This window comes from Phacochoerus africanus, chromosome 5 (genome assembly GCF_016906955.1).
Source record: "Phacochoerus africanus isolate WHEZ1 chromosome 5, ROS_Pafr_v1, whole genome shotgun sequence".
NCBI classification, from domain to species: Eukaryota; Metazoa; Chordata; class Mammalia; order Artiodactyla; family Suidae; genus Phacochoerus; species Phacochoerus africanus.
Genome location: NC_062548.1, coordinates 101,449,354 through 101,468,673, shown reverse-complemented (window position 1 = coordinate 101,468,673; position 19,320 = coordinate 101,449,354). Strand labels below are relative to the sequence as shown.

At 38.9% G+C, this 19,320-nt stretch overlaps 1 protein-coding gene across 3 annotated transcripts in view; it reads right to left on the bottom strand.

Moving 5' to 3' along the window:
• Positions 1–19,320, bottom strand: part of THADA (THADA armadillo repeat containing) — a 323,933-nt gene that overhangs the window by 258,262 nt on the left and 46,351 nt on the right. For all 3 annotated transcript variants that reach the window (XM_047782177.1, XM_047782178.1, XM_047782179.1), the window contains exons 20-22: positions 17,092–17,250; positions 15,303–15,460; positions 5,773–5,882 (exon numbers count right to left, since the gene is read on the bottom strand). In XM_047782177.1, the coding sequence (XP_047638133.1) occupies positions 5,773–5,882; positions 15,303–15,460; positions 17,092–17,250 (427 nt within the window). The remainder of the gene's footprint in view (positions 1–5,772; positions 5,883–15,302; positions 15,461–17,091; positions 17,251–19,320) is intronic.

Here is a 19,320-nt window from a genome sequence, read left to right as displayed (position 1 = left end):
AGAAATGGGAAATTTAAAAGATTTTTCTCTACAGGAAGTGTTAATATGGCTTCCCAGAGTGAATGATCATTTAGTTCTTCCTTTTTTTTCTTTCTGGGCCGCTCCCACGGCATATGGAATTTCCTGGGCCAGGGATCGAATCCAAGCCATCATTAACCCACTGCACCACAGCGGGAACTCTAGCTATTCTTAATTATTAATATTTCAAATAAAATTCATAGGATACTCAGAAATAAATAGTGTCCTATTCAGGAATTCCCACTATGGTGCAATGGGATCAGCAGCATCTCTGGAGTGCTGGGATGCAGGTTTGGTCCCCTGCCCAGCACAGCGGATTAAGGATTCAGCATTGTGTAGGTTGCAGCCACAGCTCAGATCTGATCCCTGGCCTGCAAACTCCATATGCACAGGGCGGCCAAAAAAGAGGAAGAGAAAGTGTCCTGTTTAGACACATTTGCCAAAGGAGATGAAAATAAAGGCTTAAACAAGATTATATATTTTTTATTTAGAGTTAAATGACTTTCCCCAAAAATCTCATATATTACAGTTTACATTTATTTCTTGCTCGACTGCATGTTCTTTTTTTTTTTTTTGGCAGTTTTCACAGCCACACCTGCAGCATATGGAAGTTCCCAAGCTAGGGGAATCAGAGCTCAGCTGCCGGCCTACAGATACAGCAATGCGGTTTCTGAGCCGAGTCTGCAACCTACACCACAGCTCACAGCAACATCAGATCCTTAACCCACTGAGCAAGGCCAGGGATTAAACCCACATCCTCATGGCTACTAGTTGGGTTTGTAACCCGCTGAGCCACAACAGGAACTCCCTGCATATTCTTTAGAAACTTGGTCTTTCATTCTCCAGTAGAGAGACATCATTTTTTGATTATTTTATTTCAATTGTTCATAAGAAGTTTTCTATTGAATTTGAATTGTAGTAGCTATAATTAGCTGATGAAAGTTTAAACAAACATTTAATTTACTTCTGTCCATCATAAATAATTGTTCACATCCATGAGTCTGCACTGGCATTTTATGACAAAAATTCCTTAATGTCAGCAATTCATCTTTTTAGGCCAATCATGTGAAAATGATTGTAATTAGTGCAATAAATATTTGTACATTAAGCTACCCTTTAATAAGCAAAGCAATTTTTAAAAATGAAGAGTAAGATAATATGAAGGACTTGTGAACCTCCCTTTTAGAGTTAGAATTGTAGTCAACAATTTAACTCCCCTTACAGTTAAGCTTTTTTTTTTTTTTTGTCTTTTTGCCATTTCTAGGGCCACTCCTGCAGCATATGGAGGTTCCCAGGCTAGGGGTCGAATCGGAGCTGTGGCCACTGGCCTACGCCAGAGCCACAGCAACGCGGGATCCAAGCCACGTCTGCAACCTACACCACAGCTCATGGCAACACCAGATCCTTAACCCGCTGAGCAACGCCACGGATCAAACCGCAACCTCGTGGTTCTTAGTTGGATTCGTTAACCACTGCGCCACGAACGGGAACTCCCTTAAGCTTTTAATTTATGGTTGAATAAATGAAAGCTTGATTACCTGGCTTGCCACCCTAGTTTAGGATTCCATTCATTTTCATTGAAAGAAAATAATGTAAAATAGTAAGATCATAGAGAGTAAATAAACAAATATGAATTTCATCAGAAACCTGAATTTACAGTTAGAACTATTTTAATGTACTTAACCACTCTCACCAAATGCTTAAGCAGGTAATTATGCATAGGCAGGTAATGATGTTTTTTAAAGACTACATGAATATTTCATCAAATTCAAAACAGAAAGCACTATATAAGAAAATCAGATTCTAGAAAATTAACTCAACATACTGTGTGTGTGTGCAAGTGTTACTTTGAAAAAATTCCCAGAAAAGAGAAGAGTGTCTCCCATTCCTATTTATTTTTAGATGACTGTTTAATTGTGAAGCCAGTTTACATTTGAAGACATTTGGAATAATCCTATTAAAAACCAACTCAAACAATGTGGCTCATGTTTAACTCTTCAGTTATTTATCCATCAATCTCTTTAAGTGCTTCCTTCCTTAACACAGCTGTAGTTCAAGAGGTGGCCAGCAGTTGGCCTCCATTTCAGTGGATTTTCATGAAAACCCAGATTTCTTTCTGCAAACTTTAAAAATGTTGTATGCCTAAATAACCTTTTCATAACTTAAGAGCTGATAAAAAGCTTTCAAAAGGATCCAAAAGAAACACATTTTCTTTTAAAATGGAAAAACCAAACAAAAGGAAGCCACACACACTGCAGAGATGTTCTCCATAAAACATTCTCTTCAGCAGATCTGAAAAGTCTCCAAGGGGATCAGGGAACCACTTGGTTTGGAAGCAACAGTTGGGAACTCATAACAGGTTGGTTAAAAGCCATGAGGAGATCTTGAAAGCAGATTAGGTGTGGCTGAGAGACCAGGCACTGGGCCTTGCCTCATCTCCTCACTCCATTCATTTGGAATGTCTTCCACTGTACTTTCAACTGCACAGTACAGTTGTTCAAAAGCCTCTGTCCTTGGTCCTCTGTCCATTTATCCCGTTACGCTCTTCCCTAAAGACTTCAAGCCCACTAACTATGATATTTATGAAGACAGCTCATAAATCCCATCTCTGTTTCTGTAACACCGCCCAAACTAATCCCCTATCTCCCAGTTCTGATTTAAGTATTTCCACCAGGATATGCCACCATTGCCTCCCACTCAACACATAAAAAACAAATTTATTCATCATTATCAATCTAGTTTCCTTGTCTTTATTAACATCAATCCTGCTTTTCTGGCCACCAAGAATTAACCCACAGGAACAGTTAACTCACTCCCCAGCAACCTCCACCACTCCCATTCAGTTTGCCTCATGAGGCAGACTGCGTTTTTCAAAGATGGCCAGCACTTATCTCCCCATCCGACATGTATTCCTACAACATGATCTTGCCATTTTAACATCCAATGGTGAAGTCTAATTCCTCTCCCTTTGAATCCGACGGGCACTAGGACTCACATAGAACCAAAAGAATGTGAATGAAGCCATGCTCTGAGACTTCCAAGGCCAGGTCAGAAAAGACCGTGCAGGTTCTTCTGCCAGGTTCTCTTGGAACAGTCTCTCTGGAGGAAGTCAGCTACCATAGAAGAACTTCAACTACCCTAAGATTGCCATGCTGAGAGGCCACATGCAGTCGCGACGAGGCCCTGTCTTCCAGCTACGCCACTCGGTGCCGTAAATGTGATTAAAGTTGTTTTGGACCCTCCTCGCCAGTTCATCTGCCATCTGAACACCATCAACTAAATTCAGGGGATACCCTGGGGAGAAGAATCACCCAGCTATGCCCGAATTCTTGACACATAGAGTCATGAAATAAAATAAGAGATGTCTACAGGTTCCCTTCTAAATATTACAAATATTACGTGTAGGCTTGTTACTGTGTGGGGCGGAATGTTCATGAGATGCTCGGTTCTCTGCCTCCATTTGCAAAACTCTCACCACCTCAGCTCTAGACTGCTAAGCGTGATTCCAGGCTCTCCTCATGATAATCTGTCATTACAATCTATCCAATACTTTCAACTGAAAAACCACCTTGACACACAAACACCACTACCAACATCAATCTCATAATGTTTTACATTTGCAGAAAGTTTAATAATATTTATCTCACTTGATCCATAAAACAAAAGCCTGAGATATCTGTCAAGAGGGCAAACACTCCTTTTCGTACTTTAACAGATGAAGAGATCGGAGGCCAAAGAGGTTAACTTTTGTACAATGTCACTGCCAGTAAATAGAATGCATATAAGTGGAGTTCCCATTGTGGTTCAGTGGGTTAAGAACCCAACTAGTATCCATGAGGCTGCGGGTTTGATCCCTGGCCTCGATCAATGGGTTAAAGGAGCCAGCATTGCCGTGAGCTGTGGTGTAGGCTGCAGACGTGGCTCAGATCTGTCATTGCTGTGGCTGTCGTGTAGGCCCGCAGCTGCAGCTCTGATTTGATCCCTAGCCTGGGAACTTCCATATGCCACAGGTGTGTCTCTAAAAAAAGGCAAAAAGAATGCGTATGTGTATAACTAAGACCTTGTGTTGTAGCTTATTGCTATTTCTCTATGCTACGTGTCTCCTATGATCTATTTCAGATCAAAAATGTTCAGTGCCTCTTTCCATCTCTACTACAGCAAATCTGCTCTCTGGGTATCCATAATTTGGCCTTCCTCTATCCAGCTGTATGCTGTTGCCTACTAACTCTACCACCAGCACCACCACGACAACCAGGCTGGCCCATTTACTCCCCTAACACTGTGGCAGGCTGCTTCCAGTCTCGGAACACTTGCTCACAAAGTCTCCTCCCATCTACTTAAACCTTACTTGGGCAGCAGCATGAATCCCACCTCTACCATTATTAGCCTTTCCTTGCTGCTCTCTCTCTCCCTCTCTGCTAATCCTGTAGAGTTCATAAATTTCACCCAAGTTTTGACAATTATATTGGCCCCAGCTTGTTCAAGTGTCTTGGTCTCACGTTCCAAGCTTGTATTCAGCTAACACACATCCATATGGACAACGCTGTTTGGGTGCTAACAGCCAGTGTCTGTTCTGACCAGTCAGTGCCCATGAGATACTACTTGTTAAATATTTTGAATTTCATCCCTGCTTATTTTCCCAACTAAACCATAAGCTGTTTGAGAACAGGAACCTTGTCTCATAAAGAACTACTATATCATCCAAACCAAGCCCAGTACTAAGCATACAGCTAGTGTTCAATAAATATATTTGCTAATTGATTTGAAGGGAGTAAAGTGTGTTGTGAGAAAAATTTCTTAAGTCGTGTCTACACTGGAAAGGAAGAGGTGCAAAGATAACAAAATATTTTCAAGATCAGCAATTTAATGTCAGGGATATTTTATAATGTATCACTTAAAGATACTCTGTGCAGCCCATAACTGCCAAAATGTTTTATAAATGTTTTTACCAGGAGTGTGAAAAAAATGTTTCAAAAATATTCAAGTAGATGTCTTAACGGCCCAAAATAAAATGTTTGCTGAGGCTACAAGGCTGGCAGAACTCCGCTTCATTTCAAAAAGTTTCCAGGCAATGGAAATGTTTTCCTGGAAAATACTACCTTTTATTTAGAGAACACTTGCCATGAACACTTAGTCATTAAGTAATTTAAGGTTTCCTCACAAGCTCTTTGTAGGAAATCTATTATATGAATGAATGAAATTATCAGCACCTATAATGTCAAAACAAATACACTTGGCTAAATGTATGAAATCTACCTAAGTATTTTCCCAAGTAAGGGGGAAAAGTCTTTTATACTTTTTGGTCTATTTACTGTTCTCTCAAGTTTTTCTGTGAGATAAAATTAAGAAGAAAAACACAAAATCCTTAAGTGTTTCTCTGTCTGTAATATACACAAATCAAAAAAACTGGAGGGCTTATTTCATTCCACATGCCAAGTAATTTTCCAACAGACAAAAAGTCATTTCATTCAATGAAAATAAATGGTAACTGCAGAGCTATTTTTAGCAAAATCTTCGAGTGTGTGTCAAATCCCCTTTCAATGAGAGAGTGACTTGGTTTGGACATTTCATTCCATCATCTGCAGCAAATCAAACAATGAAACCTAAGAAAACAATCTCTTTCATGAGTTTTGAAGCCAACTAAGTCTTAATTCTTTTAAACATCAAAAGATACAACTATATTCTACTTTGAGCACATGGTTTGTACATTTAGTCTTTTAAAATGTATACAAAGGGATATTTGCTTTGTTTTACCTGTTGAGAATTTCAGTGAGTTTCACAAAGCCAGTGTAAGCCAGTTCAAATGCTCCTCTGTGCCTGGACTGCAAAAGCTGTTGTTTAAAGTAATCTCCTATTTCTTTAACCTTTAAAACAAAATCAAAAATACATATTCAATTTATGCTTACACTGACAGATTCTTTTGTTTTGTTCTTTTTACTTTTTTAGGTCCCCACTGCAGCATATGGAAGTTCCCAGGCTAGGGACTGAATTGGAACTACAGCCGCTGGCCTATAGCCACAACCACAGCAACGTGGGATCCGAGCCACGTCTGTGACCTACATCACAACTCATGACAATGCTGGTCCTTAATCCACTAAGCAGGGCCTGGGATCGAACCTGCATCCTCAAGGATACTAGTCGAGTTCATACCCACTGAGCCACACTGGGAACTCCAACAGATGTGTTTACATCAGTAACATTATTTAGAGCTCAGGTCTAGATGACCAGCCATTTAGCATCCACTATTCAACAGGCAGCATTTGAAACATTTTTATAACATCACAATTAGTCCTCACAATAACTTCCATGAAAGAAGCACCACTGCTAGCTCCATTTTACAATGGGGAAAAATGAGGCCCAGAAAGGCCAAGTAATTTAGTCAAGGTCACCAGGCAAGGAAATCGTAGAAACAGAACAGAAACCTGGGCAATCTGGCTCCACATGTGGCCATCTCAAACTGCTACACTAGAAATGCCTCCTACGCCAGCTTCACAACCTTGCTGTGTTCTCTGTGCTGGCTCCTATCATTTAACACAAAGAGCAAATCATACCAGGTGACAACTGTCATACACCTAGGCCTAGGGGAAATAATTACTTTTCTCCTCTTCAAATAGTTTTTTTTCTATTGTGGTTAAAGTATACATAAATAAAATTCAATATTTTAACCCTTTCTAGGGCTACGGTTCAGTGACACTCAGTACATTCACTTTGTTGTGCAACCACCATCCATCTACAGAATTTTTTTCATCTTCCCAAACTGAAACTCTAACCCACTAAGCAGGACTTTCCAATAATTGCTTTTTAGAGGTAGATAAATGTTAATGGCTATGCAGGATTAGTGCAAACGGCTTCCTGAAAATTGACAGGCTACACTTTGAGACAGAACCATGGAATTTTCCAGAATGCTACCCAATTGCTTTCCTCCATGCTGCTTTTCCCCATGTAGGTTTAAACAAATATGACAATGTATTTTAAAGACAGGACTGAGGGAGTTCCCACTGTGGCTCGGTAGAAATGATTCTGACCAGAATCCATGGTCCCGCTCAATGGGTTAAGGATCTGGCGCTGCCGTGAGCTGTGGTGTAGGTCACAGACTCGGCTCCCATCTGGCATTGCTGTGACTGTGGCATAGGCGGGGAGCTACAGCTCCAATTCGATCCCTAGCCTGGGAAACTCCATATGCTGTGGGTGCCGCCCTAAAAAGACAAAATAGATAAATAATTAAATAAAGATAGGACTGACGATTAGTTGCTGATGAAGTTTTGTACAGCATTAACTATTAAACTGGTTAGCTTGTCTGAACTTTTATACTGTAAGATTTGGTGGCTTGAACAAGGCTTTAGAAATTCCAGTTGTGTATAAAACTCAGGACCAAGGCTACAACTGGCTTTCTCTTGATCCAGGTCTCCCCAGCAGGTCACAGAATGGTGAAAAAGCAAGCTAGCCCAAGAAAGCTCACATGTGCTTCTCCAGAAACAACTTCTATCTCGGCACAGTGAGTTGTGTCCGCTTCAGAGATGATAACCAGTAGAAGGTATAGTTAAATATGTGACCATAGGCAACTGTCTCAGTTTCCTCATCGATAACCTGGGAATAATAACAGCACCTGCCTCACAGACTAGGTATTAAAATGCATTAATAAATCTAAAAGCTCAGCACAGGAGCTGCCCATCGTGGCTCTGCAGTAACGAACCCAAATAATATCCATGAAGATGCAGGTTCGATTCCTGGTCCCGCTTAGGTGGTTAAGGATCTGGCATTGCCATGAGCTGTGGTATAGGTCACAGATGTTGCTGTGGCTGTGGTGTAGGCTGGCAGCTGCAGCTCTGATTAGATCCCTAGCCTGGGAACTTACATATGCCACAGGTGCAATCCTAAAAAAATAAATAAATAAATAAATAAAATGAAATATAACACAATAAAATGCAATAAAAGCTCAGCCCAGGCCCTTAACTTATAAACTAATTCAATTCAATGTTAGCTCTGTCTGGGTTTCCAAGTAGAGAATAGATAAAGACATATTCTAAATTCAAAATATATATGATTATAGAAAGACAAGTGATACATGTAGAATCAGATATGAGATCAAGATAGAACCAGAAAAATAGCTAATGACAGAAGTTTTTAAATTCAAAATACATATGATTATAGAAAGACAAGTGATACATTTAGAGAAATAAGAATCAGATATGAGATCAAGATAGAACCAGAAAAACAGCTAATGACAGAAGTTTTTAAATATGATTATAGAAAGACAAGTGATACATTTAGAGAAATAAGAATCAGATATGAGATCAAGATAGAACCAGAAAAACAGCTAATGACAGAAGTTTTTAAAATTCTAACGCTTTAATATCCCCAAAGAGTGACATGTTCCTCGGCTAAAGTTTTCAGGCGAAGATCTGATGATACCCCTCATTTTTAATATTGTTTACAGGCTACATACTACTAGTTGTCAAAAGCCAGAATAAGGGTAAGTCTTATCATTTTACCTTCGATACATAATTTCAGCATATATTTTCAACAGAATTATCAAGCCCTAACTCTGAAGTTAACGCCCAAAACAGAGGTAAAGCTCAATAACCCTACAAAACAGGACAAGTAGAAACATGAGTTAACTAACTTGTTACAACGGTCATTTCCATTATTAAAGAAATACAAGATTTCTAAGAAGGTGTTTTAAGGCACAAAAAATAGAAACAGGGAGTCATAGAAATAGAGTCTCTCTAATATCCTTAATTTTTTTTTAATGTTACAGATATTAAAACATACTTCAGAAAAACAAATGGCACTGGTAAATGCTTCTCTGTGGAACTTAAAAGGGTTCACAATCTAGTTCTTCAGTAATAGTTAGATTTTCACTGCAACCTTTACCTTAACTCCTTTCAAAGAGCCCTAAACCAAAAAGCATAAAAAAGTCGAAGAAAAATAGTACGACCAGTGTATGGTTTCACTTCTCAAGGGTAGACCTCAACCCTTAATAATCCTGGGCTCAGAAAACAGAATGAGGTTCTAAGGACACAGGGAGAGGTAGACAGTTTTTCCTCAATTCATTTTGCGCTTTAATTTCCCAACAAACCCACTTAGGTAACACCCAGGCTTATTATGAATTTTTCCCTTTGAAGAGAATATAAAATTTCTGTTAATCTGACAGAGCACACTGTCAAATGCTTAGCAGCTTAGCACTGGATAGACAAAGAATAAAACAAGATGCCTGCCCTCAAAAGGCTTTCAGTTCGCAGAAAACCAATACACTGGGTGGTGCCCATTAGAAGCTTAACAGCTCTAAAAAATGAAAATTCTTTTCTGCCTTGAAATAAATAATTAGAAAAAGCTTCATGGCCAAACCTTAAATAAGATACACCTGGGTGAGCCAGTATAGAAAGGATAGTTAACATGAGAAGCTGGGATGCTAGAATGAATGAACAAACATGTATTAAGAACCTGCTACCTGCCAAATACTTACTGGGTCTTTCTATATGAATGAACACAGATTATGCAGGAGAATGATGGCAGCCCTGGCTGAGTGGCTCGAGGTTCATGCCAGAAAACAGTGGAAGAAGACAGGCTTTCAAAGTAGGCATGTACCCTATCACCACGGGTGGGAGGAGTCAGCAGGGCAGTGTGGTCCAGGAGCAGCTGGACAGGGAACAGAGGTCATGCTGACATCCTCTCCTTGGATGATCAGCTTACAGGGAACATATTTAACCCTGTAGAAACTTATGTCAATGGTTGAATCAGAAGAAGAATTTTTAAATTTAATTTAAAAAATGAAAAAGTCCTCTGAAAAGTCAACTCAATCTCCTTTCAATCTATTAGATACCACCAAGCTTCTATTTAAAGTTCACAAAACCTTTTAATATGGATGTTGTCTTTACAAAATATTCTCTGTAATAAATAATAAGCAATATACACCTAAGAATTTTTGAAAGGGAACTAATGGAAAAATGGAAAAAAGGGGCACAGATTTCTATTCTTAAAATTAAATTTCTAGTCATCATCTTTTTACGTTCAGTATATCCTGGTTCTATCTTTTCCGAAAACCTATTTTTCTACAGGCAAATCGACATGCTTTATGGATTTACAGGGTATGAATTTCCACAGGGGAGGACAGCTACTTGCCATGTCTCCAGGCACCTGGAATTCACCAACAGACTAAATAAGGTGGCTAAATGCTCATTGAGAGCATAAAACCCACAAAGAACAAGTGTAAATACTTTTGTTATTTGTCCTTTATCTAGATAATAGAGAAAAATACAGTAGAAAAATCAAGGCTAACCGCCCACATTACAAATTAGAAAAGCCAAAAAGATTGAAGTGTACAGCTGGGACATTTCTGCAAAGAGCCTGTACAGTGGTTAAGATCTGGGATTCTAGAACCAAGACAGCTGAGGTCAGGAACCCTACTCAGCCTCCTTACTAGTACTAGAACCTACGACGCATATAAGCATTTAGCAGAGTACCTGGCAGAGAATAGCAGTCAATACTGCTAAATGTCAATTTTTGTTTTACTAAATGTTTATTTTGTGTCATCAACTAGTGAGAGTTAATCTCTAAACCTTAAATTTTACTTTAAGACACAGCCACTTCTTACAACCTTAGACAAGGCGACACGAGTTTCTAATTCCACTTTGGTTAAATGGAATACTTTGTAAAAGTTTCCGCTACAGTAAGATAACTGATGATTTCCACTGGATATTCTCCACTACAGTGATTTCTTACTAACACGTGAGATTTCTTCAAAGCCCAAACGTTGTCTTCCTACAAATAATAACAAAGACGATGATGGTTTTTGGAGAGAAAAATATCTTCCTAACAGAACGCTGATTCTTTGTTTTCTGGAAAATTCTTAACCACGTGCCATTTTAACGTGCCTTTTAGTCTGACTGTTTTAGATGAATTTCTGTCTTGTATCCCCTATTATATACCTAAGCCCTTTGAGGTCAGAGAACCACATATGATATTTCTTAATGTTCCCACAACATTCTTGCAGTGAGGCAGTCAGTAAATCACCATGGACTAAGTGATGTGATTACATGCTCAATCTCATTTCACAACTTAAAAATGGTAAACTTGCATACAGTACCATTCAATTTTTAATCATAATTTCTAAAAGATAAACTTTGGTAAAAGAAAATATAAAAGGCAATGTCTTTATGACTTAATGAATGAATGCTAGAAAACACAGATGCCACTTACAGGCCACTGACGAAAATCTAAAACAGTAACAAAAGTACTAAGGGAATGCATAAACTCAGCTAGACATGTACATCATGAAAACTACAATAGATTCTAAAGTAGGAGTTTTTTTTTAATTGTTAATTTCTGGAGTTCCCGTGGTGGCTCAGTGGTTAGCGAATCTGACTAGGAACCATGAGGTTGCGGGTTCAATCCCTGGCCTCGTTCAGTGGGTTAAGGATCCAGCATTGCCGTGAGCTGTGGTGTAGGTCGCAGACGTGGCTTGGATCCCACATTGCTGTGGCTCTGGTGAAAGCCAGTGGCTACGGCTCCTAGCCTGGTACCTCCATATGCCATAGGTGCAGCCCTAGAAAAGACAAAAAAATAAAATAAAATAAAATTGTAAATTTCTAACAGTTGCTAATTATTTTTATTCAGGTCCTTTCTGTGGCAATAATCACTAGGAAGGGGAAAGCAGATGTGAAAAATCTACTCAAAAGCTTCTTTTTAAGAATATTAGGAGAACTATATAAACATAGGAACTGATAATCCAGGTAGAGGAAGTTGTTTAAAAAAATCAGTAGGTCCTGGATATCCCATATCCCAAGGAAAGAGGACCAACAATGTATCAAGCAAAAGCTCTACATCAGCAAAACATCCAGATACACACCAGTCAGGAAGCTGAGAGATAAGGTTGCACACACTGCTCACTCTTTAAGGGTCTCGACTTACATCCCTCAAAGCTGGTTTTATCTCTGCCTCTTGTACGAGACACTCTGAAAGAACCTTTCATGATGCGATTACAGCGCAGGGGAAAGTCAGACGTGCCTCTGAATGAAGACGTTTTCCTCTGGGTGAAGTTGCAGAGAGGACACACTGCTTCGCAAGGAGTCATCTAGGGAAATGGATTGTTTGCTAAAAGTTTAGTAGCAAGTTGCCTGACTGTCCTGTTGCGTGCAAAAATCTGGTTGGCTGTGGGAAGCGGGGAAAATTAAATTTAAAGAAAAATTAAATGAGCCGTTCAGAACAAAGGGGGCACTGTGTCGTGTCAGAACGCAGCCTGGGAAGCAAAAGAACTGGGTTCCTGTCCCTGAGCTGCCACAAACCAGCTTTGTGATCTTGGGCAAATCAGGTAACGTCCAAGGGCTTCAGTCTCCCCTTGTACAAGGGAGCTGGATACTATCATCTCTGAGCTCCTTCCAGCTCTAAGGCTCTGTGACTACAGCTCTGAATACGCAGAATTACAAACGTGCACCAGATTTTCTCCTCACACCGCAGCAAAAATCCCCCAATTAGAGGCTCACTACCTGCTGGCCTGTTATAGACTACATTCACATTTGAGGGCTGAAGATGTTACTCCTGTAACCAAGCGCTGTAACATCAGCAAGTGAGTTTCAAAAGAAATCCTCCCTGTTGTCTACATGAGAGGCCCCAATTTTCAAACTAACAGAATCCTGTTACTTTTCCAATGGTGAAGGGTGAGCGGGAAGCAAGAAAGCACCAGACTGAACATCAGTATTTCAGGTTGTAAAGAAAAGCTTCTTTTGTCCATCAAGAGAAAAGATCAGTTACTATGATTCTTGGGGATAAGAAATTCATGTTCCAAATTCTACCCCCACAACAGGGAGCATTCCACCTGCAAGTCACTCCAGCGACTATCTGCAGGTCTGTTGTGGTCACATTCACCGATGCTGCTGACTTAAATTAGTAGCTTTTCCTCCTGGTGCACAGAAGACCTAGCGATGCCAGGGCGACTATGCCCTTGGAAGGAAGGGAGACCTTAGGTATGGCCCTGCCACTCCAGAGTAAACTACTTTCTTCTCTGTCATTTATTTTAATTTTTTGTTCATCTTTTTAAAGTTTTCTTGAAGTGTAGTTAATTTACAATGTTGTGACAATTTCTGCTGTACAACAAAGTGATTCAGTTAAACATAAACACATATCCATTCTTTCTCGGATTCTCTTCCATACAGATCATCACCGAATACTGGGTAGAGGTCCCTGTGCAATACAGCCAGTCCCCGTTGGCCAGTTATTTTATATGCCACACTGTGCACATGCCAATCCCAAACCTCCAATGTTGCTATTTCCATCTCTTAAAAGTACTGAGCACATGGGAGTGCATTTAGTTTAAGAGAATTTCATGGAGCAAAATTTTAATGTTTAAAAGCAGGAATTCCCTAATAATATGAATAATGCTAACGTCTTGATGACTTTCATTTCTCATTGACTAAATGCTCCTAAACTGAGGCATTTTTAAAGTAAAATTTAGCATGATCGAGCCTAAAGTTTTCCACAGAGGGCAGAGTTTCAGTGTCAGAATAGTGCTATCACACACACTCTTGGGCACTCATTCAGTCATGAATTTCCTCTCAAGCATATATATGTGGGGTCACCACAGAAATGGTGACGTGGAGAGATGATCTCAATAGAATGGAAATGGACATTTTACAGAAAAACAAGATTCTATTTCTTTCTTTCTTTTTTTTGGACTTTATAGGGCCACATGTGTAGCACATGGAAGTTCTCAGGCCAGGGCTCGAGTTGGAGCTGCCGCTGCTGGCTTACACCACAGCCATAGCAACTTGAAATCCGAGCCACACGTGTCCTCATGGATACTAGTCAGGTTCTTTAACTGCTGAGCCACGATGGGAACGCCTATGGATTCTATTTCTTACTCAAGAAAACAGTCATTAGAAGAGTTCTTTGGTTTATAAGAGCCTCCCTTCGTTACTGTTGTTGTTTTTACAAACAACTATTTTATATTAATTTGCATTTAAAAATTAATTCACAATTTTAACATGGATATCCCACATAACTTCGTAAGACTGGGGTGCTCTGTAAAGGTGTCAAGGCAAAATGATTTTTGCAGGACGCTTTCAGGTCTTTCTCAGCTACAGTAAAAGAGAAATCTGTTTCCTTAATTTTTTTTTTTGAACACTAGCCAACAAACCCAGAAAACTGGATATTTTAAGTTGTCCTTGAAAAGTTGAGAAGTCAAGGGGCTCTAACACATGTTTACTTCACATCAGTGAAGTAATCATTAATCATAGCTGGATTCCTCAGCAAAGATGTTGGCATTGGCACTCTAGCCAGTCACCGGCAATGACTGCAAGTAACTCTAGGTCACTGACGCCTATTTGATTTGGAAGAGAATAAGGAACATAATGATGCTGGCAGTGTCCTGTTCCCTTTCGCCATCCTCCATCTCAGAGCCTTGCAACATCAGGGGCCCAGCTGTTATCCAGATGCAAGCACATCAGCCACAGAGAGTGTGAGAATAAAAACATTAGCAGTATTTCCACGAAACCAGTCACATGGTTATTATAGAAATAATGAACATTAGCATACTACAATATTTGTGTTGTTCTTAAACGTTGTAACACATGATGGAAGAAATCATCTTTACTTGAAAAAGGTTAAAAATGAAAGAACGTGTTATATATCTTTGCTGGAAAATGGTGGGAAATGGATTTGTTGAAGCCCTATGGAAAGGAAGAGGGAATCAATTGAAAACAGAAATCTAATAAATCTAAAATATTTCTAAATGAAATGCTTGTGGTAGACTAATGTCTTGTAAACACAGCGCTCAAGTTGCCTGAAAAGTCCCAGATGGTGAACTAACTTTGTGGTCTTAAAAATAAAAGTCAGCCAAAAAAACCCAAAGCAACTACAACTTTATCATCATCAATGAAGAGGGAAACAAGAAATCCATAATCAACTAACATAGTACTTTTTTTTTTTTGCAAAATTTGATGGGTATGTGAAGTTTTACTAAATAGACGGTCTCATTTCAATTTAAAGTTTGTGTGTGTTAAATGGAGAAATAAAAATTTCAAATGATCAGATTGAGGTTAAAAGTGAAGTAAAAATCTACCATTATTTAACATAACTTAGAAAAAGTACAATGTTTCTAAAAAGGCCACAGTTTTGAAATGTACTGGAAGGTCTAATTTCTACACTTTAGAGAACTTTCTTCAGTTGACATCTGTAAGATTTTATTCAAGAAGAAATTTTTAAAAGTTTTTCAGGTGGGTGATAAATAAAAGTTTGTGATTTATGCCTTGACCAGAAATTAAACCAGGTGGAATAAACATCTACCCTACCTGCTCCACTGTCAATAATCCATCAGGAGATTCTGGCACAGACTGCATGGGGAGCAGCTGGCACAGGGAGCCTAAGAGTAAAGCGACTTCCTTCATGCTTCGCCAACAACATACCAGCACCATTTGAGCAGTTACATCACATGTTTTTCCTTCTTTACCTTAAAAAAAAAAAACAAAAAACTATTGCAACATTCGCCACTTGATTACTCACATCCCAGGTTTCTCAGAACAAGCTTATTCATAATTTCCCCAAGAATAATCTACTTGAACAAACCAATTTGTCATGTGCTATATTTATTCAGGAAAAAATAACAAACATTTGTTGGGCATGTGCTATGAGTAGGAATCACGCTAAGTATTTTTTTAATGTACTATTTTCAAAGTAAATTTAAAAATAGAACACAACACTATCCCTCAAACCGAAGTCTAACCTTTGGAAATTAATGCAATAAACTCTTTCTGTCCCTCAATCATCTGTAAAATATGACTCTAATAAATATATTTCATTATTTGTTTTGGTGATGGGGGCTGGCTGCCATATCAGTAAAAGAACAGGATAGGACTTTCAAAATATATTTAAATTCCATGGTCAATAAGCTATAATAATCCTTATTCTCTTTTTCTAGCTTTAGTAGTATTTTAGTGCTGATATTAAAAAAAAAAATAAGCCATTAAATCTAAAAGTCAAGGAGTTTCTGTTTTGGCTCAGTGGTAATGAACCCGACTAGAATTCAGGAGGTCGCAGGTTCAATCCCTGGTCTCACTCAGTTCGTTAAGGATCTGGCACTGCCATGAGCTGTGGTGTAGGTCACAGACATGGCTCAGATCCAGCATTGCTGTGGCTGTGGCGAAGGCCGGCAGCTACAGCTCCAATTCGACCCCAGCCTGGGAACTTCCATGTGCCACAGGTGTGGCCCTAAAAAAAAATAAAAATAAAAGTGAAGTTAACAAAACAATCTTTATAACATGATCTCACTGATCTTTTAACAGCCTACTAAACTCAAAGGATAAATGTCCATACACTTAAATACATAAAATAGGTCTAAAATGATATACACTAAAAAGGGAAGAAGTGGGATTGGGGAGGAAATAAAGAAATGAAAGAAAACAAAATTAATTTGTTTTTAGTTCATATTATTTGCAACTATTGTAACAAGCATACATTACTTTGTTTAATTTTAGAAAAAAAAAACAAATTTTCATAAGACAATATCTCCATCTAGTGGAGGAGGTAGAATACGTTATAAATCAGTAAGATATTACTGCTTCTGATGACTTTTTACAGCATGACAGAAATTATAAAAGAACAACTAATGAGAAAACAAGCTGTAAGAACTTGAATTCTGGAGGCTTGGTACAACAGAGTAGATCACGTTTTATTGAGTCATAAAGTTTGTTTCCTTGCAAAAGCAGCCTAAGGACTCTCACAGCTGAACCATACCACTGGGAGGAGCAGACTGCTGCCCAAACCCGGGTTCACTGTGCATCACTGTTCCACCATCACCTGACCGTCAAGACAGGTTTCAGCACCCAAAGGCTTTTTGCTGAAGCACCTTACATGCTGCACTGGGGCACATCATTTTCTGGTAAAAATCTTATAAACTCATTCCCTAAAATAAATCATCTATAAGCTCAAGGAAGACTTTATTTTCTAGAAATGACCTGCACACATCTGCAGCCTCCAATTTACTATACAGAAAGGGGGCAATTTGCACCTTTGCACGGATGATACCTTGAGCATCATAGTCACTCAAATACTGACTATGATACTGATTTTATATATACATACCTTTGACTTCTGCAGAAGTATCAATATTTGGTACACTGGCATGCAAGGCCTCCAAATCAAAGCTATCACAGTCTTTCAAAATTTTGGCTTGATTGAAATAATCATTAGTATCTCGTGGCTGAATCTCATTCAGAATCGTCTGTAAGCGGCTTGCTGACTCTGAAGGAGAGAGATGAGAGTATAGAAAATCCCTTTTCCATATCATAGGCAGATTTGCCTTGAGCATACTTCCTCTCAAAATTTTTGTAATTTTCAATGCTTGATAATTAGCGCTATTAGAAGGGGCTCACAGGATGGATAATGTGAAAATGATTTATGTCAGATCTTCATGACACTTGAGTGTACTTTTAAAATATGGCAAATATTTTAAATAGGGTGAAGACTGGACCAAAAAAGACAACAGAAACTATCCACAGGACAAAGGCTGCCCATCTCACTTAACGTTGTCCTTCTTCGTGTTGTCTAAGAATCTCAATCAGATGAAGGAACGGTAACGAATTGCAATTAATTTTAAGAAGAAACCCCACTACCAACAGAAACAATCTTTTATAGCCCAGAAATATCATGAAGACTCCACATTTGACTTTGAAATGCATATGTAATATACTGCTTTCTAAGTATGATTTACAGTCCTAGTATTCTATGAAACCTCATTTTCATTCCTTAAACACTCACTGGATTTGGAAATGTAAACTCCATGAATGCAATTCTTTGTTCACTGCTGAGTGGCCAGTGCCTAGAACAGAAACTGGCTCATGGCAGAGATTCAATAACATGGGCTGAAGGAATTTATGGATGACTAGGTAATGAAGAGCTAGCCAGGCTCGGATTTTTTTTCTCCCCTTTTTGGCTACACTGCGGCATGTGTAAGTTTCTGGGCCAGAGATAGAACCCACGCCAGAGCAACGACCCAAACTGCTGAAGTGACAATACCAGATTCTTAACCCACGACACCACAAGAGAACTCCCAGGCTCAGATTTTAAAAGAAAAGTAACAAGCAATTATCTGAAAACAATCAACGAATCAAAGAACTGGTATTTACTGTATACTTATTCTATATACCTATACTTTAGGTATTAAGGGAAATACAAAGATCCAAACTGCCATCATAATGAATCAGCCAACACCTTATGCTCATTTGTGGCTTCCACGACATTTTGCCAAAAACAAATTTCAACATCTATGAAAAAGTAACACTGGCCCAAAAAGAAACCACAGAAATAATAAGACAAAAGAGGGATGATCAGAATAAAATTTTAAGAAGCCTACCTGTGGCTGTCAGGGAGACTTGTTTCAAAGAATTCAGAATGCATGGCAAATGATATGGGAAAGATATAAGAAAAAATGCAGACAACCAGAAGAACAAAGAAAAGGCAAAATTAAGGAAAAGTCAGTGGGCTATAGACAGTTTTTAAGACTGACAGATACTTTACCAACACACAGAATTTTAGCATACTCTGAAGGGCCCACCCACAACTGTGACAATTATTCAAGATTTCTCATCCAGAATATACTGGTACTTGCCTGATTCAAACATTAGCTATAAAACTGAATTTTCCCTATTCCTGTGCGCTGTTGAAGTAGGAAAACTAAACCAACAAATTTTAGTATTTAGACTATCAGCCAAAACAAAGAAATGTGTCTTAGTATCACAAACCATCACCAACTTTCAACACATTTTTAGTAAAGAACAAATCGTAACATTTTCTATACAACCACACAACTCTAGATTGCTTTAATTACAGCCCAAAGTATTGTGTTGTGTGATGCAGTGCGTGTTTAATAACTCAATGTGTTTTGAATATGTCTCTCATTTGTGCTTCAAAATGCATTCACAAAACTTTATTTCAATACCAAATGTAAACTTACTTCATGAGTTTCTAGGTGTTCAAAGAACATTCATGTTAGTATCTAATTTTTTTTTTTTTTCTTTTTAGGGCTGCACCAGTGGCATAGGGAGGTTCCCAAGCTAGGGGTCGAATCAGAGCTGCAGCCACTGGCCTTCACCACAGCCACGGCAATGCCAGATTCGAGCTGCATCTGCAACCTACATCACAGCTCATGGGAACGCCGGATCCTTAACCCACTGAGCGAGGCCAGGGAGCAAATCTGTGTCCTCATGGATACTAGTCAGTTTTGCTTCCGCTGCGTCACAACAGGAACTCTACCATGTTAGTACATACCTTTAATGGCCAATCCCTTCAGCCCCTTGTAGTACAGGTACAGTA